We start from the raw sequence: 26,806 nt of genomic DNA, 5'->3' as shown, positions 1-26,806 counted from the left end.
ACTGTTGACAGTGCAACTGGCGTTTCCCGAAACGTAGTAAGCGCGGATGTTGGCAGCAGGTGTAACATGTGATTTGTCTTGTGCCTGCGGTTGCCAAACTTACAGGTGATTTGTGTTGCCTCGACCGAACCACGTACATTTTTGTACGTTGTATAAAGTCTGCAGGGATCAGCGCTACATAGAGCCCTGTACACAGCACCGACAGTGTAGACGACTTCAAATTCCACCATGGCATCTAGTCGATCTCTGCGGGTGTTGAGGTTAATGCAAGATGTTGGTAAAGCATCGTGAGTAATGTTTCTATAATATTGTAAAATTTTACCAATAGATCTGGTGGCGAGCTCTTGAGCTCTTTTGACGGCCTGACTCCTGAGTGGGCTGAGTACTCGTAATAAATGCACCTTGTCCTTGACCTTGTCGTATAAAAAAAGAAAGAATGTGGGTAAAATGCGAGATTCCATGTCGTATGATCAGCGAGCTGGCTATCTCATGTTACATTAATGTGTAACGTTATTGTTTTAATGTGTGAATTCAATACACATTTCATGTCTTTTTACGACGATACACTGTCGCTGTTGCATTGAGTGGTTAAACCAACACCACGAAAACCTCCTTTCCCTGTGCTGTGTAGTGATTTGTCACAAAGCTTTGACTGAGCTGAGAGAGGAGTGTTATGCACCTCCTTGCTCTGTGTTATGAGCATAATGTCTGAAATGACAGCTCCAGTTAGCTGATGTGTCCTCGCCTGTGTGTGCTGTAGTCACTAAGAAATTATCTCGTGGCAAACATATTACACCAGTGCCAGCCAGTGGCATGTCATTTTCCAACCTCCCAACAAAGAGAGTGGAGAACTACTAGACTAGTATGTAACTGATGCAGTTATCTAACATTATTCAATTGTTACAATGGAAACCCCTAACAAACAGCAATTGCTCAGAATACAGCCCATTTTTTGGACAACCTGATACCTGATTGATAGGCTACTCAATACTGGTAGCACTTCTCAAGAGTCAAGTCCAACTTTGCCTGAAGGCTGAACAAAGACCTACACAGAATTATACCCTTTGATCTTACTGTGCTCATATGGGGCCCAACTGTGACAATTTGTGATTGGTTCAGTGGTAGTTACTACCCAATTGACTACCCATTTTAAAAACCTGATTTTTGGATTTTCATCACTGACTGTCAGGCGGAGTCACCCCATCAGACTTGATACTCTCATTAAGTAAGGGATGAATTGACAAAAATCAGGGCATGTGAAAGAGATGAATGATTCCTCGTGACTGTTTGTGTTACCATGGCTACTTACAGGTGCAGCTGCCCCGCCCACTCTCAGGCTTTTGGAGGTGGCATCGCCATGGCGCGGCCAGGCTCCCGCATTCCGAGGAAGGCTTGCTCCACAGCCTCAGAGCAGCCAGATTATGCCTTTGAGGTGACACAACTACCCTCATTTCTTGTGATGTATGTAACCCTTAGATAATAACTGCCGTATAGAGCACTTTGCAAATCTTATACTCCTGTCATTATTGTCTCCATTTTACCTTCTCCTAGCTGCTCAAATCTTGCTCTTACCAACACAAAGCATTTTGTGATGGACTCTGTCATAATTTTGCTCTGAAGAACTGTTGCATATAAAACAAAATAACCAAGAGATATAGGACAAAAAGACAAACAATTAAAGCCATGAAACTATTGTGATTTGCTACGGGCATGTAATGTATTGTGTAGTCAAAACCTTTTATGTGGATTTTCCTTATATTGCAAATATTTGCTCGCAAAATTTGTGAAAGTTTCATGCTGGCAAAAAATATCTGGTTTTACAGTACAAGGCTTCCTTAAAGATGAAATCTCTTCGGCAAAAAGATAGATGAAGGTCTCAATAATTTGAGAATTACTGTCACCTGCTTAGATGCATGTTATACATGCTGTAAAAGTGTATATTTGATTACATTCTGGAACTATAGACCTCTACTTTGAGACCTTTGCAAATGTTGGCAGCCCAGTATTCAACTTCTGATATTATTTTGATGTGTTTTGTTTTAGATGGCGTGCTCCAATATAAGATTTGGGAATGGTGTCACCCAAGAAGTAGGAATGGTAAGTACCTATAAAGTTCTTGTACCATACTTCTTGTGTTCATGTTAGCAAGAAAAATATGAACTGGAAAACCACACATGCTTTTCAGATAACAAGCTCGCTCTTATGGACTGTACTTTCTTCCACAAGCAGACTACTGTAAAAGTGAGTATTTTCGCGCGACTAATTTTTTCGCGCTTGGCGGGGTGAGAAAAGTTTTGCGTGTTTTTAATTTCGCGGAATCAAGACATCACGCACAGGAACATATGGCAGGCAAAAATATTTGTGTGCTTTTATTTTCGCGCTAGTTTCTGGTTGCGCGAAATGCGCGAAAATTTCAACTTTTACAGTAATCATTTCTGGATAAGATTTGAAATGTCTAGTCAGAATTCAAGGGGAAGTTTCATATACAGGGCAATTCCGCAGTTAGGTGGACATGACATGGATAAAAGAAATGTGCCTCTTTATCTTACTCCTTGATTTAGGTATCAACTAATGCCATGGATGTTCATTAATCATTAAGGTCTTTCAAATTCAGTAGATTTTATTTTTTGTATTTATTGATTTTGTGAGATCTAAAACCATCTTCTAAAATGTACATGTGGGACTGGGGATGCTGAAATTCACTTAAATGCAAATTACAGTGGGTTCCTTTGAAATTTTTTCCTCCAAGCTTTGCTGAAGGGTAAAAGATGAATACATTTAAATACTCCAGAAGTCATGTGACATTTTGTCAATTACAAAAGGGTGAAATGACCTGCAGAATTACTCCGGACAAATGTAACGTTACTAACCGTAACGTTACTAACCATGCTTTTGGGGGTCTAGCTAAAAAATCATCGGTCGAACTGCTAAAAAAATTTGCAGGAACATTTGTCATGATGCAATAATTGAAATTAATGCAACACTTTGTTTGAAGTAACTTGAATTTTTGCACACTTTTTGTTACAAGACATTGATTTTTTTGTCATGTCCTTTTTTCGTAACGTTACTAACCAGCCCTTTAAGTTGCCATAGCAATTCTAATATTTCTTGGATCGTATTCATTCTTTTCTGTATCATAAACATGGGAAGGATGAATATGTTTTTGACATAATTTTGACTTGAAATGAATAAATGGTAATTTTGTAGTAAAAACAAATATCTAAATTTGTTCAAATGTAACGTTACTAACCGCGGAATTGCCCTACAGTGGAACCTCTCTTATCCGGCCTCCCTTTATCCGGATCTCTCTATTATACGGACTCAACCTCGCCGTGATTTTTTTAAATAAAATAATTACGGGAGGAAAGGGGGATTCCCAACTCCTTGAGAATTCTTACACAAACACACATGAATTACATATTACTTCCAACATTATCATACACCTCTATTTTGGGGTCTGTTACTGAGTGTAACATTGAAAAGGTTGCAGTATACACATTAATACATGTGGTACTACAATGGGCTACATCAGTACATGTGTATGTACATGTATAAAGAATTGAGTCTCCCGTATCCGGCCAAATCCCTTTTCCGGATGAGCCCCGGTCCCGACTTGTCCGGATACGAGAGGTTCAACTGTATACTTTGGCAAGTGTGAATTTTTGCAATTTTTGCAGCAATAACGTCATGTTTTTTACAGGCTTTTAACATAGCAACTTCAATAGCATGCATTTCAACTTCAAGTAATTTGCAAATAAATTTTCTTGAAGCAGCCCTCAACCCTTTTAAAAATTTGTGGAGTCATCCCTTTAGCCCACTTATAACAGAATTCAACTTTACATGTACAGCTCACACAGTGAAAAATTCAAGGCAGACCGCAGACCGCAGCGCTACTGTTTTCCTCTTTTCCAAGGTGTTTGTTTTTGATTGGTGGAAATGTTTGCAGGTTCGTAGATTAGGTTGGTGGGATGTGTTCCACTTTATATGGTGTTTGCTTGAGGAATCAAATGCCTTTAGTCCAAGCTGTGTATTCTGTTGCTGGTGTTACATGAAATCTTGGTCCTATGTACGCAGAACATTTTGTGAAGCTTTTATTTTCTTGAATTTTACAAAGTTGGGTGCTATTCGCAGATTTGAAAATACATGAAAATGTTAGCTCTGATTCCGACATGAATGGAGGTGTCCACATACATTTCTCTGTTCAGTACTGTACTCCGCTTTTGCAAATTTAACCCTGCACGAAATTGTCTGTAAGTCCCGATTTGCCAAAAAACGTGGACTCGCTAAATAGAAGCTGTATACCATATCTGAACAACAGCAAAAAGCATGTGTGATTTCCTAATAGTGCAATGCAGTAATTTCTACCAGAAGCCATGTGTAGACGGAATTTCCTTTTATGACAATGATGTTTACATAGCTCTGTCAGGATTTGAGGTATACAGTACGTATCAAAAAAAAGGAAATCCAACTTTTGAGGGCTACCATTTCATAACTGTCAGCCATGGAGAATGCAGTGTTGGTTGTGAGGAAAGGGGAACTCTTCCTCTTTTCATTGGTACCTAATGATATTAACAAATGTCACGCATGACTGAACATATGAACTTAAGTCCCTGAAGGAACTGAAGTCCCATCAAAATTTGACGTGAAATATGAAACAAAAGAACATTTATAACAATCATGTTTGGGTCAGTCATGTAGCAACTGCACATCATTACTCTAGTAGTGTAGGTCATAATTACCATGTTACATGCTGTATTATGGAACCAAACTTTATGCTGCCAATACACCTACCTTATATATTTTATGGCAAAAAGAAATCGAGATGAAGACTTATGTACAGGTCAATGGAATACTTTTGTGGTCATGACATCATCAACTAATCCAATTGATGATGATGATGAAACAGCATTTATAAAGCGCCTCTTATCTGTAGAAACATTCAAAGGCGCCCAGCTCCCACAAAGTGTCACACATCATTCACAAAGTTGCTGGAAAAAGATAAGTCTTCAGTTCAGACTTGAAGGTAATGAGGCTGTTGCAATTCCAAAGCTGGAACGGTAGAGAGTTCCACAGACGTGGTGCAACAGAAGAGAAGGCATTATCCCCATCAAACATTTTTAGGCGGGTATTGGGAAGATGGAGAGTCATGGCGAGTCATGGAACATGGAGAGTCACGGCGGGTATTGGGAAGATTGCAAATGCAGTTGTGATTAAGTACTCATATTTGTTGAAATATGTGAAAATTAGAATTCCATCATGTTTTATTTTAGGTGGAAACTCCCACCTTACTGTGCATTTGACTTTGTATTTTCTGTTAGATTTTGATCAGGATGATTATGTTGATTTGTAATGTCACTGATTTGTTTTGTATTTCAGGACTTTGAATTCATGGGAGCCAAGAATGTTTGCGTCATGACAGATAAGACGGTAAGTTTCCCATACCCGCTGGAATTTTTTCATGATGTAACCCCTTTCCTATTAAAGAGGTGATTTTTGTCTCCCATGAAAGGGAAAGTCCACCAAAAAAAAAAAAAATAGTTCGTGTGAATAGAAAGAGAAAGATTTCAGGAGCAGGACTGTGAAAGCTTGAGCAGAATTTCTGATTAAAACAATCAGAAAATTATGGTTACTTGAAGCTGTGGGAAGTCAATCTCAAATTGACACCTCCATGGTGGAGCATGCAGGTTCACCTTCCATTTTCCCCATGCATGAACTTTCATAAAATTTGTCCTTTTGTCATAATATTTAGGACAGCATATATTTTGGCATGCAGACCTTGCGTACAGTAGACAAAAAATATTTACAACAATTATATCAAGAGTGCATCTATGATTACTCGTGCAGGTGTCTGAGGGAGATGCATGATGTAGGACTATCAGTTCGTCCTCAACGGGGTTTAACCTTGTAGCATGGGGACACCATGCAATGAGAAGCTGGCTAAATCTCAGATATATTCAGGAATCCCCGTAACAAATTGTGTACGACTGTATCACTGATATCTGTGCAAGTGCACACACAGTCAAAGAATCTCGACGGCAGTCACACATTACTGATGAGCATATGCTTCGGTGCACATAGTCACGGATGGGAAGTTCTATTCTGGCAGGCCTGCACTAGTCGGTAGTTTTCAAATGTTGCCTAGATGGCAATGAATGCAGATATTCCATCAAGCCAACTTTGTTTTCCCACCATACCAGGTCCTTAAAGGGATGGTATGGTTTTGGTTGAGGTGGGGGATTCAGATTTTAACTTTTTGCGAGATCATTAGAAATCACTTCAAATGGTGAAGAGCATAACATATTATGATTCTTAGAGAAATTCAAAGTCTATTTGATGAAAATTGGTTTTTGAATGGCTGCAAGATATCCAAAAGAAAGTATAACAAAATGGTCTTAATAAAAAGTAGTCCCACCTTTTATGAGGACCTCTTTGTTTTGGGATATCTTAACCATACCAAAACCAGTCTTCATCAAATAACTTTGAATTCCTCTTACAATTGTATGCTCTGTAATATTTCATAAGAGGCTTCTCATTATCTCACAATAAGAAGTAGGCAAAATGAAGCCCTTTCTCAACCTATACCATCCTGTAAGGTTGATAGTAGAGCTATTCTGAAAGTATCATAACATCTGATGCTTGCATGCATACATGGACGAGGCTAAATCTATCTGTTTTTCCCCCGTACATACAACATATTATTTTGTTAAATACTGTGTTTGTGAGTGCTAGTAATAATATTTTCTTTCCCCCGGCTCATGCTCTGAAATGATCAACAGATGATACAACATTTCTCATGTTCTGACTAGAGAGTGTTACATGCATGTTTTAACACCTTGATTAAGTATAAGGACAGTCAAAGAATCTAACACTGGTGCAAGTCTTTGCATTTAAACAGCCATTTCTCTCTATGATATTCTTGTCTCCACACACCAAAATTGATTATAAAAGAGAATTTACAATTACTTATCACACTGGCGGTTTATGGTTGGTTTCAAACTTTAAGCTTATTCTTCAAATTTTATGCATCATTCTTGGTTGAGTACAGATAGCTAGCCTACCCATCATGAATGTCGTTCTTGAGTCACTGAACAGTGCAAAGGTCAACTTTGAGGTCTACGACAAAGTAAGAGTGGAACCAACCGATGTCAGGTGAGTTTGGTTTTGCAGCAAATAAAACAATCGCTATGAAACACTCTTGACTTGGTCTTTTTTTTTTCTCTTTTTCTTTATTGATACATTAAAGGTCCTGTTTACCTTTGGGAGCAGTGATTTTAAGAATGTTCAAGATATCACATTTGATGCCTCTGTGTAGGTCAGTTGTATCACAAAACATCCTACCATATAAAATTTTTGCAATAAAGCCTAAAATATAAGGAGATATCACTATTTTTCTCATTAAACCATAACTGTTGACAGTTTAATCTGGAAACATTTTTATTATAACTATTGTTCACATTTTGTATATTTAACAGTACTTAACATCAAATATACAGGTTCAAATTTTTACATTGGTTGTTTCTATACCCCTAACTCACATGTTAGAACTATTTTGAAGCAATTAATGCTGGATTTTTGTTTCATCTGCAAATGGTAAATTATGCCTTTAATACTCACTTTGATGGAGTAGTTGCAGTATAACATTCAGATATTACCAACTGTGGTAATGAGGTTTTTCTAGAGCCATTTGAATTAAGATTGGCCTTTCTATCAACATCAGTGACTACAGTGAGTAGTGATGGAATCAGTTCAGAAATTAGTTTAGGAGGCATTTGTGGATACACTAGCAATTGTTACGCTCTTTCTCTCAAGTGGCAGTAAAACTCTAAACTCTGTCACTGAAGTTTTGTGTGCCATGGTGCAAACCCCATGTGTGCCACATTATTCTGAGACACACAAACTTATGGAAAACTTTCTGTTTTTAAAAGCCACGTATCCAACTTTTCATGGAAATGTTTATGCTATTCAATCACCAGGCATGCTAGGCAATGCATGCTCCATCCATGAGGAACAGAATCGCATTTTGTATCCTTTTGCGATTTATCAATTAGTTTAGTTGGGATTGTGTGTTGAAAATATGCAAGCGTGGCAAGCCGTTGACTGAGCTGGGCGTGCGAATATGGCACCTAAAGGCCCGAATTCACGAAGGTGGTACAATTGAAACCATGGTTTAAACCATGGACAATTTGTATGGAGCGCCAGGGCCCTGTCTTCTAAAACTTGTGATAGAAATTAATCAATCACAAATTTCTTGAAAGCTGCAATCAATCGCAACCTGTGATTGATTGATTGCAGTTCTCCGTCTTAATTTCAATCATAACTTTTTTATAAGATAGATTTGCATTCAATCGTAAAGTTGTGATTGATTTGAATCAATCACAAGTCTTTATAAGACGGGGCCAAGGTGTCACATGGCCTATTTCGTTACCAAATCCGTCATTTTGTCGACGAACTGATCATTTCGTAATGAAATGACAACATTTCGTAATGAAATAGGCCAATGCGACACTTGGCGCTCCATACAAAAGTGTCCATGGTCTAAACCATGGTTTCAACTGTACCACCTTTGTGAATTAGGGCCCATGAGTTCAAAATCTTGACCCATTCTAAGAACAGTCAGCACTGATGGAAGGTGTACCTGGTTGAAGAAGAAAGTACAGGGAAACCTTACTGTAATGAGGAGATTGAAACTATAGCAATTACCCTGCTGTATCATGTTTCAAACTATATTGTCAGGGTACAAACACAATAGAATATGAAGAGTCATAACCTGTAAACTCACCTTGTTTTGAAAAGAGCGTTTTTGTTATAAAAATCGGACATATCTGACCTCTTTGTAACAAGCTTCCATTGTATTTTAGCCACCTAGCTGTGGTACTTCCTTTATGACTGCATGTTGCAACACTTCTTATTTTTACTGCCGCTTCCCCCCACCAGTTTCAAGGATGCAATTGCATTTGCGAGGGCGCGAAACTTCGATGCGTATCTGGCTGTGGGAGGCGGCTCTGTTATGGACACATGCAAGGCGGCGAATCTGTACGACTCCCACCGGGACGCAGAGTTCCTGGACTACGTGAATGCTCCCATCGGGAAGGGACTGGCAGTACCTGGACCTGTGAAGCCACTGATTGCCAGTTAGTGATATACAGTATTTCCCAAAAAAAATCACCACGGGACCCTCCGCAACAATTACTTTAAACATGATGAATCAACCCAAATACAATTTGAGGGTATGAAACTATATCTTATATTCATGTTTAATACCAACATCTTACAGAAAACCCCATCCGATTTGCTTCAGTGGTAAAATAGAAATGAGGATTTTTGTAGAGCATATCGGGAATCCCTTCCCTTCAAGTTCTGTGCATTGTGTTCACACATTAATATGCAGTTCAAAGAGCATCCAAGCAATAAACTTGGAAGAATCAGACCCATGACATGCTGTACAATGATCCACATTTCTCTGTGACCACTTCAATAACCAAATTGAAAAGGATTTTCTGCAAAATATAATTGAGGTGTTATATTTTCAGACCCTGAAAAAGCCTTCAGACTAATCAATCATATTGGAAGTTATTAATGCAAATATCCGATTGTAATTTTTGTTGGGAAATACTGTATTTTGCCTCTGTTTGCATAGTTTGTAGACTACGTAGTTCTCGCAACAGGCCACCATGTATAAGCTAACTTATTGATATGGTGTAGAGGGCTTGTATGTTTGCTTCAATTCTTGGTATGGCCTGTTTGCGAAAGTTCAGGAAGAGAAACATAGGTAGGAGATTGATCATAGGTTCCTTGCAATTCTAATTTCCAAAAGCAGGTCTTTATGAATCCACAAGTTGTATGGCATGGTGTGGCTGTACTTCTGATTTTAGTAGTGAATAGTGAATACTGTCCAAAAATATCAAAAGAAGAAAAGTAGAAAATTATGACTGTAGGAATTGTGCACATCACCATGTGGTGATGGATGATACTGTCATCTTCATTTCATTTGGAAAGTAATGCTCATAACCAGGAGTTTTTACATTACAGAACTCAAGTCTGTCGACTTTGATGACATATCCCACTTAGAAGCATGTGTGAAATGTGAATTTAGAATTGCCTGTGTTAGCATGCAGCCTTCATTTTATGAAATCACAGAACCAGGTTGGTATGATGTACGTGGTTGACATACATAGCTGCTGTTCAACCGATAGTACCATTGTATATCACATAGACTAGAGGGCGTGATGTAGCATGCCATGTGTGCACAACATATTAAAGTGACACTAGAAAGTGAGGTGAAATCAAACAGTAGGTTAGATGTGATTTAAGGGGGAAAAAAATTGAACTTCAGATCTAGCACGGCAAAATGTTGTAAACTAAACCGATTCATGTGTTGAGGAATCTCATACAGTATGTGGGTTCCTTTTTTATTCCCATCTTATTTCAGTTCCTACAACATCTGGGACTGGGAGCGAGACTACCGGTGTGGCCATTTTCGATCTCACTTCTATAAAGACGAAGACAGGTAGGGCACACGTGTTGCGTAACATGAAATGTAGGGAAAGTCCCAAATCAAGTATGCTACTGGAAGTGTTATTACTGCATACGCCATACATTTGGCGAGTCTTAATTTTTCGCAAATTTCAACTTCGCAACAATCTAGTAAGTGGTTAAATTCCTGATTGTGGAGTACAGCGCTGAATGGAGAAATGCCTGTGTGCATGTGGCATTCATGTCCGGATCAGAGTTCATATTTTTGTTTGTTTCTTAAATTTGTGAATATCACCCGACTCATGAAATTCGCGAAAAGAAAAGCCTCGCGAAATATTTGGCGTATACATTAAATGTGTTGGGCCATGTGACGAAGTGCTGATCATGCATTCATTGAATTACCATCCAAGTCAAAGTCTGGCACAATGTGGCAAACCCCAGCTTTTTTTCTCCCACATGTGCATGAATGCTGTGTGCCACTCTACTTTGGAGGTGCCCCATTATTGACAATGGTAGCTATCAAATGAAATTGACTGCTCCCATATTAGTGTGCATGCTTCTTATTAGTATGCTTGTGTACTTGTTCCATTTTCATTGAACCGCGAACAAAAGTGCCGAAGTAACGCCAAACTGAGGCAAAGTCAGAGGAGTGCATACCATCATAAACCCCCCATCATAAAAGTGGATGTACAGAGCCACGTAATCAGTTCACTCTTATTGATCGCAATCATTTTGGATGGAAATTTGGATATTTAATGGGCTGTACTTTGAAAAGCTGAACAGAGGTCAACTCTGGGCCTCTGTTTGCTCAGTCACACAAGGTCACGCTTCAGTGAATCTCCTGGCATGACTCTTTCCTATTGTGACAAATGTTTACAGAGTGCACCCACACCCACACATACACACACATCTCATCCAAAACTTGTGCATATTTGGAATAACATGTGTAGTGCTAAACACAATTGCTCTGCACTTTCCGTACTTCTGAGCTATTGCAAAAAAATTTCTCCATCTTGTTATGTACAAATACTGTAGTAAACTCCAGCTTGGCAATCATTGCTTTAATTTGATACCAAACATGCAAACAAAATCTACACTGCATGCCTCAGATGCTTTATTCTAAGGATGAGAAGACAGCCATAACTTACCCTGTGATAATCCTTCAACCCTATATAGCCTGGGCTATTTTTGTAAGAGGGGTGCATACTTGAGTGAGGTATATAGGGTTTTACATTTTCAAGTTCCACTGATTGTAACGTGTTACAAATTAACCCTAATACAGGGGGGGTGGAGGGAATGCGCCCCCTCGACGTTTCACGCGCTAATTCTTCGATGCAAATAGACCTTGTCACAAGGCTTCTGGACTTTTTTCTTTCAAGTCTCGTGCAACTTTTGAGTTTTTATGATGTACAGTAAATTTTATAGTCGAATTATGTTAAAACAGATATACAAACCAAACTTTAATTCTCAATGCTTTTAATTAGTGTTTAAGAGACTAAAGTAAGATGTTGCAGAATCAGCCCCCCCCCCCCCCCCCTCCCTGGATTTAGCATGGCCAAAAAAAGGCCTGGCCTTGGATTAAAAAAGTTACAGCTTGCCTAACATAGCAGTCACTAGAGGTCAAAAGATCAAATTGGGGATTCTCTATTCATTTTTGTACACAAAGGTTCATTGCAACTTGTTCTTCTCCATATGCACAATTTTTTTATTTCCCACCATATAATAGGGAGCTTTAGATTTTCGGGACGGGGACGTTCAGAGGGGAAAAAACCTGGTCTGAGCATGCACAGAATCGCGTATCAAAGTCAATCTATTTAAAGCTCGCGCGCCTGAGTTTTCACTACGCGTTCTGTGCTATTTTTACTCAGTTTACGACATAGAGAGCTACTTCATGTATTGATCATATGGGGGCGCCATTTTATTTTTTATACGTTGCGTCCCAGCATAATCTAAAGCTGCTTTTCAGCACGACGTAGGGAAGAGGAGAACGTCCAGCTCAAGCATCGTCTCAAACGTCCGCGCAGAAATGTAAAGCTCCCTAATACAGTACTCTCCGCATAATCGGGTAGGCTCGGGCAGAGCGTTTCTTACCCGATTAAGCGGAGTACCCGATTAACAGAAGAACACGTCTCATTCATTCATAGTTGACACATACAATGTATGTATGTACATTATACATGCATTGTACACTGCACCAAACACCTACGCTGTATGCTTGAACACGCATGCTTGCACGGCACATTATACATACCTTACGCTTGCTGAGTCATGAGCAATAATTTACACTCTTTTACGGACAAATATGTCTTCAGAAAACTCATGTTTAATCACTCCTCAAATGATTGGTCTTCTTTGCAAATTAAAGAGAATACGATTACCCGTTAAAAAAATTTGACATTCATGATTTCTTAAAGTGTTTTATCTGCGATGAAATGTGGGTAGAAATTATATTAGAAGAAAATCATTTACCCATTTATGCGGAGAGGCAGCCCGATTATCAGGTAAATTTAATGTGCATTGGAACTGATTTTGACATTACTACCCAATTAAACGGAGTACCCGTTTAAGCGATACCCGATTACGCGGAGAGTACTGTATATGAAGGTGAATACATTTGTGCAAACTATGTCTTGTCAATAAGGAAATAAATACCTTGTAAATAAGAAAATTTTTTTTTAAAAACAGACAGAGTGATCCGCTGCCTTTCGCAAGATGATTCTAGTCAGCTAGCGATTGAATTACAAAGTCATGGATACCTTCCAACCCTAAGTGAGATGCTTCAAGTATCCATATACAGTACTTGATTCCAGCACTGACATATCAATGCACCTGTCTTATTGCATAACAAAATTGAATCATCCCTTCTTATTATTTTGGAAGCCAACCCCCCCCCCCCCCCCCCCCCCCCATTTATGGCTGACACTAGTTTTGGTGTTTGCAAACTGAATGGGTCTATTCTGACTGTCATCTTTGCTAATTCAATCATGCCTCTTCTCTCTACAAATGATTTGGCAGGAATCGGAAGTCGAGTCATCAGACCCTTGCTGGGCATCGTTGACCCTCTGCATACCCTCTCCATGCCCAACAGAGTGACCACCTACAGCGGCTTTGACGTCCTCTGGTCAGTATGTGAACATTCCCATCACCAGGGGGTTGCAAACACACTCGCCCACAACAACTTAAAGAGGAAATCCAGTCCAAATATAAGTTAGTCTGATTAAAAAAAAAGAGTAAAATCTTACGAGTTCAGCGGTGAAATTTTGACTGAAATCGGATGAAAAATAAGGAAGTTATGACATCTTGAAGTTTTGCTAATTTCTGCAAAACAGTTCTTGTACAGTGGATATGAATATGCAAATGAGTGTGCCAACAATGTCATACCCTCACAATTTTCCATTGATTGCGTACAAAAAAAAATGTGATGAAAATTCAATGTTTCTGTCTCTGAAGTCTGAAATATGATGTTATTCTGGTTGAATAACTTCAGAATAGTGATCAGTTTGATATACGAGGATTTGAGCCTCGGGCATAATTGCGTTTTAATTAAAAAACTGGAAATTTCACAAGTTTATGTACAAACTATATGGTAAGTTGTGAGGGAATGACATGCTCACTTTGCCATTTGCATATTCATATTGACTGTTCAAGAACTGTTTCCCCCCAAAATAGTGAAACTTCAAAATGTCATAGCTTCCTTATTTTTTTCATCCGATTTCGATCAAAATTATACCGTTGAACTCGTAATGTTTTACTCTTTCTTATCAGACTAAGTTATACTTGGACTGGATTTCCTCTTTACGTCTTTGTGTCCCTTGGTGTATAAAGCACCCTGTGTGCCAAATTATTCTAGACTGCAATGTGTGAGTGAGTGCTGTGTGAAAACACTTTTTTTTCAAAGCCATGTGACTTTTTGTAGAAGCATTCATGCCATAAACACAGTACAGCAAAGTTGTTGAGAAAATTGTAAGCTCTGCTGTGATATAAATTGTATGGCAAAGTTTTGGCTGTGATGCTTTCAGTGTACTGTGGCATATTGCATTTTATCAATCAGTTTGTGCATGGTGGTGCATTTGAGCAAAGTTGGCGAGCCGTTGACTGAGTTGGGCAGACAAAGAGGTAAACTCATTGCTTAGGTAGTCATGTGAATGAACACATGCCCTTTACAAAGTATGTGAAAATTGCCTATAAATACCCAATTTGGGGAAGAAGCTTTGGTAGTCTTCTGTCAGAAATGCAGCAAAATATTGATGCATTTAATGGCTCATCAGATTGAATTTGTGACACTTATGGATTGATGGAGATTAAATGGCTGAATTAAATGATTAATTTACTAATGTATTCAAATTTATGCATTTTGGCTTCCTACATGGACTGTTTTTTTTTTTTTTATATATATATACAAGCAGTTGGTTTTATATCATAATCACATTGGGGATGTATCAGTTGTGTGGATGATGACGCTGTCCTTGTTCTTAACCCGTTGAGGACGGTTTGATTTTGCTACAACATGCATTTCCCATAGACACCTACCCGAGTATACTCGAGACTCGTCCTCAACGGGTTAAGGTGCCAAACGGATGGGACTCGCTCATTATGTCCATCTGGTGAGAACCCAAGCCAGCCCAATATTTACACCCGATGATGTCTTCCATTCTAGAATCGAGGGCAGTGAAATCCTTTCCACACATGTTCTTGATTCTGGTAATGAACGTGCCAGAGAACCTGAAGCATGCACAATTTCTTCATCTGTTTCTCCATCGATGTCGTTAATATGTCGCAGATCACGTTTTGGACATGAAATTGGAAAGTCCTTACAGAAGAGTGTATCACCTTCTTCCTCCATGCATTCTCACCCACAGCCACGCCTTGGAGTCATACACTGCCATTCCATTCAACGAGCGCACGCCACGCCCTGACCATCCCAAGAACCGTCCCGCCTACCAGGGGAGTAACCCAATCAGTGACATCTGGTCCAGCCACGCCCTGAGAATGATCCAGAAGTACTTCAGGAGGTTGGTATATGGGAAAGAGAGAAAGAATTTTGCTTTGTTGTAACCATCTTTAATTTGTTTTGTTTTGTCATGTATTTTTTTCAGTTGTTGTATATTCTCTTAGAAAAGAAATGTCTATGGTATATCCGTATTAATTTTAAATGAAATACCCGCAATTTGCCATAAGTAGTGTGATGTATGTAAAGCAAAGTCATAAAAGCTAATAAAAGATCATGAATGCTTAATAACTCAAGAGTCTTGAGCATAACATCAGTAATTATACTTTAATCCAATCTGTTTTCTTACCCCATGTGTTCATTGATCTCTTCTCTCGGACTAATTGCTTTGAAAGTAATAAAACTTTTCACAATATTGAGTGTCCTGTCTCTGTATCAGTTCTTAGGGCTTTCAAGTTGATCCTATCCCAGATCTTGTCAGGCTAAAGAAATGGAAAATGAACAGTCAAGTAAACAAGTGTTGCAATATCAGGTTGTTTGAACTTTGTCCTGCTTTTCAATGTATTTGATCTTCATGGCTCCATGGCATTTGCTCCTGTGACAGTTGCTTCCATAAAATACCTGCATGCTAGACCAAACATAAATTCTGCCCACACACATAACCCTAATCATAGCCCTAATCCTCACATCGAACTAAACCTAAACCCCTGTCCCAACCTTAAACCTAACCCTTAGTCCTTGGAGGAAATAAGACCAGAGCAATTGTTGCGGGAGCAAATGTCATGTCACCGATCTTCATAGGAGTAGTACATGACCCCTTTGGGTTAGAATTCAATGATGTCACAAAGCACTATCACATAAAATCATGTGTCTAAGGGCTGTGTATGACCCCGAAGATTTGGAGGCTCGCTCAGAGATGCATCTGGCCAGTGTGTTCGCTGGGGTCGGCTTTGGCAATGCGGGAGTCCACCTCTGGTGAGTCAAATTATCCTGTCTTTCTCTCTCTTCTCTCTCTAGCTATTTATCTCCTTTTTCTCTTCTCTCTCTCCCTCCATCTATCTCTCTTTCTCTCCTTCCATCTATCTCTCTTTCTCTCCTTCCATCTATCTCTCTTTCTCTCCCATCTATCTCTCTTTCTCTCCTTCCATCTATCTCTCTCTCTCTCTCCTTCCATCTATCTCTCTTTCTCTCCTTCCATCTATCTCTCTTTCTCTCCTTCCATCTATCTCTCTTTCTCTCCTTCCATCTATCTCTCTTTCTCTCCTTCCATCTATCTCTATTTCTCTCCTTCCATCTCTCCCCTCTTTCTCTCTTTCTCTCTCCATCTATCTATTTTACTTCGTTTTTATCTCCCTCTCTCTCTCGGCTACTCTTACTCTGTGCCTATTTTTTTTTAACACCATTTTTTGGAATTGGTTAATCATACTTTGACGATTAATCCCACTGATAATTTTGAAGAAAGCCACATTTATCACTGCTTCCAGTATGAATATTCACATATTCTTGTGAGTTTTGACACACTTAATGTTTGAAAATGAAAAGCTGTGATCGAGTTTCCATGAATTCAGTGATCAGCAAATCATGCAATTGAACACTCTGTCAGACAAGACCCTGGCAAGAAGACATTGACAAGTTGCACATTTGATCTATTTCAGTGAAATATTTTGAGTTTCCGTTTCCTGCATTGCAGAAATCAATTTCCCATAAGCTCCTGCTATTACCTCATGTATTTGCAACCTGTTTTGGCACAATCTGTATGGAATTTTGAGATGGCGTTGAAAGGGTTAAAAAGATTGTGTTTATGCAACACCTTAAAAAAAGAAATGCATGTCACTTAATTGGTCTAGCATTTGCTAGAAAGTACCACTGCTCACTTTCACATTGAGCATGCAAAGTCTGGTAGTTGGACAAATTTGCATAGCACAAGATCGATGTTATGAACTCCTACAGTTTCTTCATTGAAATTGCAGGGTCTTTTTCTTTTCCAGATTTAAGGTTACATCATACAGTCATGTCTATTGCTAGAATCAAGCTTGTTAACATGTGAAGTGTCGTATAGAATGGATAGTGAATATTCTATATTCATAGAGTGAAACACATTTTCGCATTCGATGAAAGATGAGACGCTCAAATCAGCCAAGTGAAATCAGTCTAACAGAGCATCTTATCTTTCGCCTCGTGTGAAGTCTTCCACCGTAGCCCTTATACTGCTACGTAATCATGTAAATACTAACACTTAATTTCTGTTTTTTCTTTCCGAGCAGCCATGGCATGTCGTACCCCATCGCTGGCAGGGTGAAGCAGTACAAGTCAAGGGATTATGATGTAGATCATCCCATTGTGGTAAGCTACCTGAAATGGTGATATTTTCTCTCTTTTCCTCTTTTTTTTTCTAAGCAAATAGGAATTTTATTCATTTCCTGTGGGAACCTGACCAGTGTGAATCAAAATGTACCGAGGATTTCATGATATCGTGGGAAATGGCGTAATGATTATAGAATTAAAAAACAACAACACACAAACAAACAAACACTGGAATCAGCGGGATGATTGGAGTTCCGACGCTGTATATCAAAGATTATACATACAGAAAAAATAGCATGAAGTTCAAACGAACCGTTTTCTCCATGAATAGATTATTGTATTTCATTGTATGTTTCATTGTGTATTTCAAAGTGCACTTCAAGTACTTCAGCACTTTTGTCTTCCTGGGTATGATTGTTGTCATGTCATTTCATATCATTATTGAAAAGTTTGTATTCTATATCTTCCTTGAAAATATCACTTTACACTGCCCCTGGATGTTGATAAGAAGTAATAATGTATACTGTCTAGTAGTTGTTAGTTGTGTTGTTTTTTTTCATCGTCAAATATTCATAAGAACTTGTGATATACACTGAAGTCACATGTATGTGCAATAAAGTAAAGTATTGGATTGCATATTCCAAAATGTTTTAAAGTGACTACTCATGTGTTTAACAGAGCAAGCATTATGAACCATGACAATTCAGTAATTCGTTGTGGACAAGGGTATTAGCCTCTAGAAGATTGTAAATATGATGATTGTTCATTCCTTGTTGTGTATGTAGTATTGGATGTTCACTGTCGTAGAGCAGTTAATGTTTCTCATGCAGTCATTGTAGACATAATAATTAAAGGGATGGTATGATTTTGGTATAGAAGGGGGGATTCAGATTTTAGCCTTTTGCGAGATTATTAAAAACCACTTATCCTCAGTATCAAGGCATGTTGAAAGAAATTCAAGGTATTTTTTGATAAGGTGCATTTCTTTCATTTTTCCCCAAGCCTCATGGTCTGTCGGTAGTAGTCACGGCACCAGCCGTCTTCAACTTCACAGCATCAAGCTGTCCCGAGAGACATCTGGAAGCAGCCAAACTCCTCGGTAAGGCCAAAGAGAGCCAAACAATTAGATGAAAGATGAGTTATTCCTTAATGGAGTCATTACACATGGCAATGTGGTATCAATTCAAGTGAATTATGATTTGATTTACTGTATTCAGCATATATTTCGCGAGTCTAAAAATTTTCGCAAATCAGGATTTCCCAACGATTTCGCGAGTGGTTAAATTCGCAATCGTGGATTACAGCACAGAAATGGTATCATGCACTCTCATTCATATCGGGATCAGAATCAATATTTTCGTACGTCTTTAAATTTGCAAATAGCACCTGACTTGTGAGATTCGCGAGATATTTGGGGTATACAGTACATGGCTGTTTAGGAAGCAGTGAATGCTTGTATTAAAGCAAGCAGTGATGCAGCAGACAGATACCTGGTATTAGGTCCCTCCAAAAGCACGAGGTCTAGTGAGGATAAAGTGCCTTGTCTATTCAAAGGGGAAATCCAGTCCAAATATAAGTTAGTCTGATAAAAAAATAAAATCTTTCGAGATCAACGGTAAAAATTTGACGGAAATCAGATTTAAAAAAAGAAGTTATGGCATTTTTAAGTTTTGCTAATTTCTGCAAAACAGTTCTTGGATAGTGGATATGAATATGCAAATGAGTGAGCTTATCATATCATAACCTCACAATTTTCCATTGATTGTGTACAAAAAATGACGAAAATTCTATGTTTCTGTCATTAAAGCTTGGAAACATGATGTTATTTGTGGTTGAATAACTTCAGAATAGTGACCAATTAGATATACCAGGATTTGAGCCTCGAGCATAATTATTTTTGAACGAAAAACTGGAAATTTCAAAATTTTATCTACAAACAATGTGGCAAGTTGTGAGGGGATGACATGCTCACTTTGCCATTTGCATATTCATATTGACCGTTCAAGAACTGTTTCCTGAAAAATTATTGAAACTTCAAAATGTCATAACTTCCGATTTTTTTTTCATCCGATTTCAATCAAAATTATACTGTTGAACTCATAATATTTTACTCTTTCTTATCAGACTAACTTATATTTGGACTGGATTTCCCCTTTAATAGTAATTGTTGCGAGGCGATAGTGAGTATAATGTGCAATCAAGTGCCTGGGGTTCATATTCCATTGAGTCTAACTGATCCATACCTCTAGTAAGAGGCAAGAACACAACTCACACACATGAAGATCCTACTTTCCTCTCAGTAAAGAGCATGGTACAAATATTTCAATCCCTAATTTGTACTGTCTTCAAGTTTTCTACCAGTGTCATGGACTTTTTTTTCCTTTTGTCTACGCCTGTCTCCTGTCTCCGTAGGGACCGACATCACTGGCGTGAAATTGGAGGATGCGGGGAAATGTCTGGCCGATACGGTGAGGCAGTACATGTACGACCTGGAGGTTGATGATGGTCTGGAATCCCTTGGCTACGACTCCTCGGACATCCCAGTGTTGGTCAAGGGAACGCTGCCCCAGGTAAGATGGTATCGTGTGTGTATTTGTATAGCCTGCGAACGAGACTTTTGAATGCTATATCATTATGAACTTCTTCATTGCAAGTACAGTCCAACTTCAGTTGTCTGGCTATTTTTTGTTCCAAATCTCTCTGCTATCCAGATTGTGCTTCATGCCCATAATTGTGTTTTTCATACACTTTCAGTGTGAAATCTTACTAAAACCAAGCAAAAAAAAAAAAAAAAAAATAGTCTCTTGCAAATACTAGGCAATAAAGAATGGTCAAGAAACGAAATTCTGATTACTGTGATATGATGTAATATCCAGCAGCAGTGCTATCACTAGAAGAAAAATAATATTAAAAAATCATCAAACATGGTTTGATGGTTTGATAAAGAAAAGGGAGAGAGAGAAGAGAGAGAGACCTCCTAATTTTGATTATTTTTCCTTGTCAGCAGGGGAGTAGTTAATCCTATTTCTCTCCACCAAGGAGATAATCTTTTGCTGGTGTTGGTTTGTGTGTTTGGTTTGTCTGTCTGTTTGAAAAAGATTGAAAGAAAAAACATTGTAAATGGATTTTGATGAAAGTTACAGGAAAAGTTGATAATAACACAAGGAACTGATGATCAATTTTTGGAAGTGATATGGGAATTTTTACAAATTTTGGAAGGATTTTTTATCTTTTGGCAAATAGGGCCAATGAACTTGGGAATGCAAGCTGCGCATATTTGAGGTTTACATGCGTGCACTAAAGCGCGTGCTCTGCTCAAGGCGCCATGCAGCAAGAAGCTGATGAGGTGAGTAAACACAAGGCTTTATCATTGGGAAAATTGGCGATATCAGCATGCATGTTTGGGCGGAAATGAGTTGCTTGGCGTAGGTCTGCACTCTGAGTGCTTTTTCTAGTTTGTTAATTTGGTTGTTTGTCTGTCTGTTTGCAAAGTAACTCAAAAATTTGTGAACGGCAAGGATGAAACTGACAAAAAAATTGACAATGACACAAGGAACAGATGATTGAATTTTGGTAGTGATCTGAATAACCGTCTGGATCCAAAATAATTTTTCTTTTTTGAAGGGTTATCAGCGGCAAATAAGGGTCAACAAACAAAGGAGTTCAAGCTGCACATATTTGAGGTGTGCATGTGTGTACTGAATGCGCTCGAGGCAGTGTGCAGCTAGCCGCTGATAGGGTAGCTAGGGGTACGTTGTAAGATACAACCAAAATGCTTCTTCATCACTGGGAAATAATTAGGGCAATTTTTAGCATGCGTGTAATGGTGGAAATGAGCAGCGTGGCGGAGGTCTGTGCTCTCCGAGTGCTTTTCTTGTTTATTCTATTTCCACATCATGTGGATTATGAAATGCGCAAATATCATGTGTATTATAATCATAGTAACAGTAAACTGACAACAGTTTATGTATATATACCCGAGAATTAAGTGCTAAAAAGTATTGTGCTTTAATAAAGCCTATCTCAATCCATCAGCCTATCTCTATCCAGCCCTAATATCACTTATTCCATCCCGATATGGCCATATAGCTGAGGTTGGACTGTAGACTGCGTCCAGTTGTAGCATGTCTTTTTAGAATTGACCCGTTTCATTTTGTGTCCAAAGTGTATGTGACGATTTTTCGCTGCTTCATTTTGAATTTACTGCGTCATGAAAATAATGAGAGAGTTTGTGTTGTACCATCTCGACTGCATTACACTCCGGATGACATTTACGTAAGTACTACCTATCACCCTGACATTCTGGTTCTGTGTGTTTGTTCTATTTCACTTATTGCAGTGCCGCATAGATGTTTGTTTGTTGGTTGGTTGGTTGTTTTTGGAAAATCTTTCACAATCTTTGCTGCACAGATTGTTTGTCTCATGAGTATTCATAGCACTATGAAAGATCTGGATTTGTGATTTGTAAAGTGAGAATAACAACCTCCTTTTCACCTGAGTCAAATGGCTCCAATGAAGTATTGCAATCATTCACCTGTCCAGTGTACAATAGTTGTTATACCCCCAGGGGCCCCCTGGTGTGTGTGTGTGTGTGTGTGTGTAAGGGGGGGGGGGGCGGGGGAAGGGGCCTACATACCCAAAGTTAGAAAATTCATGATTTTTTCCAATTTCACCTTCTGGAAAAGTTGGGGCTGGAATTTGACGAAAACTTGACAAGAGTCATTAGTTGGATGGGGGGGGGGGGGGGGGGGGGGGGAGGGTGATTATATAGTATGTATAAATAGTGGTGTAAGTATCCCCAAGGGAGCCCCTAGGGTGGGGGGGTCTAGCACCAAAAAGTGAATCTCAGGGTTCTTTTGAATAAGACAAGATTTCCTCGGGTAAAACGCCATGAAGGTAAAGTACACTGCTCAACCGTATTGGAAATGCAGTTGAATTGAATTGAATTGAATTGAATTGTAGTTGAATTGAATTGAATTGAATTGAATTGAAACTTAGATTAAAGCAAGTCTGAAATGAAGAATAGTCCTGGGCTAAGGATAAACCTTGAGTGAAGAAAGTCTTGGGCTGTGAAATTACAGTGAAGAATGGACTTCTTAAAGGACAAGTTCACCCTCATAAACATAAGGATTGTGAGAATGTAGCAATATCAGTAGAACACATCATTGAAAGTTTGAGGAAAATCGGACAATCCGTTCAAAAGTTATGAATTTTTGAAGTTTTTGTGCAGTAACCGCTGGATGAGAAGACTACTGCAGTGTATGAATAACTTAGATGTCACATGCGTACAACAATATAAGGAAAATATAAAGGGATTTTCACAAAATTTCATCTTTTGAAAAAAGTACACATTCCCTGGACTCGTTACCGACATATGTTATGGGTAATATTATTCCCCCTGCCCTTAGAAAGAGGCAAGTCAAGTGCTCTTTTATTATGCGAAAAAAGTGAAAATATGTTGAATTTTCCTTACATTTTCTTTATACTGTTGTACGCATATGACTCATAAGCTATAGTAGTCTCCTCATCCAGCTGTTCCAACACAAACATTTTAAAAATGCATAACTTTTGCATCGATTGTCCAATTTTCCTCAAACTTTCACTGATGTGTTCTACTAATATTGCTGCATTCTCTCAATCCTTATGTTTATGAAGGTGAACTTGTCCTTTAAGGACTTGAGGGGAAAATATCAGATAATTGTGTGTTGCAGTGTTTTACGTATGTACGATTGGTTATGAATAATGTCTATTAAAATGGACCAATTGTCACTGTATGTTCTTTTGTTTGTTTGTATGTGTGTGTACATCAGGTGAACATACATGCTAATCCTGTGCTAACGTCATTTAAGTGATGATATTTAATGTGTCAATACGTTTTTCAGTAATTAAAAAACAAAACAAAAACAAAACATGCCTCATTCAGGGTTTGTTATTGTCCACACAGGTGACCAACGATTTGCTGTGATGTCTTGATTTGGGCTGATATTCTGTGCCATAATAAAAGAATGGCAGAATGTCATTACTTAATCTACTGCCTGTTAAATGTATGATACTGGTCTGTAGGAACACCAATGGAACCATGGTATTTCATGTGACACACATTAAAAGCAATATTAGATGTTGATTAGGTATGCCAGACAGGATCTATCATGCTTTAATGTTGGATTAGATGGTGCTGATGTATTAAGTGCAAGAGTAATTCAGCAATGAAGTTCTGTCATCTCGCTATAAGATATTGATTGAGGTGAGTTGATCACAGCACAAACAAGGCACATAGCTCCCTCGTGATCCACAGCATCTGACCTATAGACTTCATGCACCAGTAAACTGATACAAGGAGACAGATTTTGCTATGACGTTGCAATTAGATAATGCAGTACAGTTGAACCTCTCGTATCCGGACAAGTCGGGACCGGGGCTCATCCGGATAAGGGATTTGGCCGGATACGGGAGACTCAATGCTTTATACATGTACATATACATACACATGTACTGATGTAGCCCATTGTAGTACCACATGTAGTAATGTGTATACTGCAACCTTTTCATTGTTACATTTGGGGATGTTTGGGGATGTTAAAATGTCTGAAGGTAAGCAATTTGGAAGGAAATTTGATCTAATGTATGTTAATCATGTTGGAAGTAATATGTAATTCATGTGTGTTTGTGTAGGAGTTCTCAAGGAGTTGGGAATCCCCCTTTCCTCCCGTAATTATTCGACAAAAATCACGGCGAGATTGCGTACGTATAATAGAGAGATCCGGATAAAGGGAGGCCGGATAAGAGAGGTTCAACTGTATATGTTCCCATGATTAGTGGAAATGGTGGATCTTTTACACAATGAATTTTTCAGGCTGGGCCAGCATCAATGAACTTTTCTTCTGTATAGTTTTGCAGATGAGGGTATATTTCTACAACATATTATTTTTATCTTGACAAATATTCATGAAAATTTCCATTCTGCACATATTCCACATGTACAGGGTAACATGTATTTTTCCAGTGTTACTCAATACTTTAGAGAGCTTGTTGTGTAATAAAGACTACAAATTTTACCATTCAGCAGATACAGTGCAAATGCTCCAATAACATAATCTATTCTCTCCCTTCATTGCATGAGAATCGGGGACCTAGTAGCATTTCTGAGAAATTTCTGCATTCAGCCTGTTCCCATTATCGTTTTTTTTTTTTTTTTCTTTCACTTTCATTCGCCAAACAGCATCGAGTGACGAAGCTGGCGCCCCGCCCCCAGACTGAGGAGGATCTAGCAGCCATGTTTGAGAAGTCCATGAAGGTATACTAGATGATCCTCCATGAGGACTAGAAAGATATGCGATATATAAAATGTGCCATGAAGTTTGTTGAATATTACTCAGAAAAAAAAAAATCCAAACAATTCTATGTAATTCATTTATTGTGTGTGAGAATGAAAGGTGTCTTCATTATGTAGGTGACTGGCATAAGGGGGAATATAACCAATGTTCCATCCAGAGGCTTTGAAACTTCATTGAGGGACTTACGTCCTTTCTCCATAACATTTTCAAGCAGTAAAATTAGAACATTATGTATATTACCTGTTATTTGAAAGTTTTCATGGTGATTTAAATGAGGAAGAGAGGTTTGCAGTAATGCCCTTATGGTGTCACCACAATAAGCCAGTTCACAGTTCCAATCTGAGCATGTGCAGATAAAGGTCATTGCAGACCTTCCTTTGAAATGGATTTACAACTGAGGTATTCAAAACCTAGATTGGGCTTCATGACCACTGTGTTATAAATGAACCAGGTGCTGATTGGTATTTACAGGTGAAAGGGCATTCTTTTCAGCAACATTGACAAAAGCCATTCATGCAGCACTGACATGTAAATTACCATTTCCCGCATGGCTGTTTTCATCTGTTCTTCTTGAGGACTATTCCATGTTTTGCAAAGTCTGTGGTTGGAGAGGTCATTGCAGACTAGTGCTATCTGTGAACTGGCTTCTTCTCTCTTCTTAATTCTCTGTTTTACCCATGGGAAAAGGCATTATGTGTTGTATCATATGATTTGGTCATAGTGCTTTAAGAATGCATACTTTCAACTCAAATTTTCCATTTTAGCTGCATTACCTCCAAGGGTACAACTGCACAGAGCAGCATTTGCACTGCATGCAATTTCCATATGTAATGCTTTCCCAGATCCCATTTGTGTAGGCTTTGCAATTCAAGTGATTACTCAGTATTAATGCCATGAAAAGTATGAAAATTCATTCTTTCATATGTGTCGAGCCAATAGCCTTGCTAGCACTTGCATCATGTGTTATTTGACAGTGCTCAAATTGTTTTCTCTGAAGAGAATACTTCCACAATGTATTTGCTCGTGGGAGAAAGTACTGTGCTATTCACTCTCAGTGTTATCCAATCATGTGTGTTGAATTACTGACTGATATTTGCCTAACCCGTGTAATGTAGTTTGTGTCCGGGTTCCCAGCCCATCAGGGAAATCAGGGAAAATTATTTAACTCTTTTCCAGTCAGGGAAAAGTCAGGGAATTTGATAAAAAATGCCTCAAATAGGGAAAATTTGGGGAATTTTGATTGGCCCAAAATAGAAGGTAATCAGTCAAACTCTGTTATATTTTGTTGCATATCAAAACAAACATCAGCTGGATGACTGGATATGTGAAACTTGAAATGAGTTGAAATAATTATCATGAAATTTTGAGACTCCATCGTGGAAAAACCATGGAAAAATCAGGGAATTTTGTTTTCTTGAAATGCTGGGAACTCTCATGTTTCCTGCCAACGCAAGCAGAAATCTTCATGTCATAGTAGATGATATATACTTACACATATGTGTTTTATTCAAGAAGTGGTACACTGCCTCTATATCGAATTATATAATCTGTAACATCTTTCAAAATGAAATGATGAAATATATGAAGATTGTTGTATAAACAATTTTACTAAAGATATGCAAAGACTAAGCTGTCAGCTGAACGATATGGTGCAAGAATGGTCTTCATCAAAAAGTTTAAAAGTACGATTCAGATATATGATCTTGCCTTAGATAAAGAGGCGCAATTATGGCCATGCAATCAAAGA

The 26,806-nt window shown here is 38.5% G+C and overlaps 1 protein-coding gene across 1 annotated transcript; it reads left to right on the top strand.

Moving 5' to 3' along the window:
• Positions 1-217: 217 nt before the first annotated feature.
• On the top strand, positions 218-25,505 carry LOC139729059 (hydroxyacid-oxoacid transhydrogenase, mitochondrial-like). The gene is made up of 14 exons (XM_071639986.1): positions 218-287; positions 1,312-1,432; positions 2,044-2,097; positions 5,377-5,427; positions 7,046-7,149; positions 8,935-9,131; positions 10,430-10,507; positions 13,489-13,594; positions 15,333-15,485; positions 16,298-16,396; positions 17,686-17,764; positions 18,728-18,824; positions 20,138-20,295; positions 24,945-25,505. The coding sequence occupies exons 1-14, from the start codon at positions 229-231 to the stop codon at positions 25,026-25,028; spliced, it is 1,440 nt and encodes a 479-aa protein (XP_071496087.1). The 5' UTR covers positions 218-228; the 3' UTR covers positions 25,029-25,505.
• Positions 25,506-26,806: the final 1,301 nt, after the last annotated feature.

The sequence above is a fragment of the Diadema antillarum genome, unplaced genomic scaffold (assembly GCF_040938485.1).
Source record: "Diadema antillarum isolate AM-2024a unplaced genomic scaffold, OU_Dant_1.0 seq00000217_RagTag, whole genome shotgun sequence".
Classification (NCBI taxonomy): Eukaryota; Metazoa; Echinodermata; class Echinoidea; order Diadematoida; family Diadematidae; genus Diadema; species Diadema antillarum.
This window is presented reverse-complemented; position numbering and strand designations above follow the sequence as displayed.

Coding starts and splice junctions, on each gene's coding strand:
- LOC139729059 (XM_071639986.1), top strand. CDS start 229: ATGGCATCTAGTCGATCTCTGCGGGTGTTGAGGTTAATGCAAGATGTT. Junction 1,433..2,043: donor AGCCAGATTATGCCTTTGAG/GTGACACAACTA, acceptor GTTTTGTTTTAG/ATGGCGTGCTCCAATATAAG. Junction 20,296..24,944: donor TCAAGGGAACGCTGCCCCAG/GTAAGATGGTAT, acceptor TTCGCCAAACAG/CATCGAGTGACGAAGCTGGC.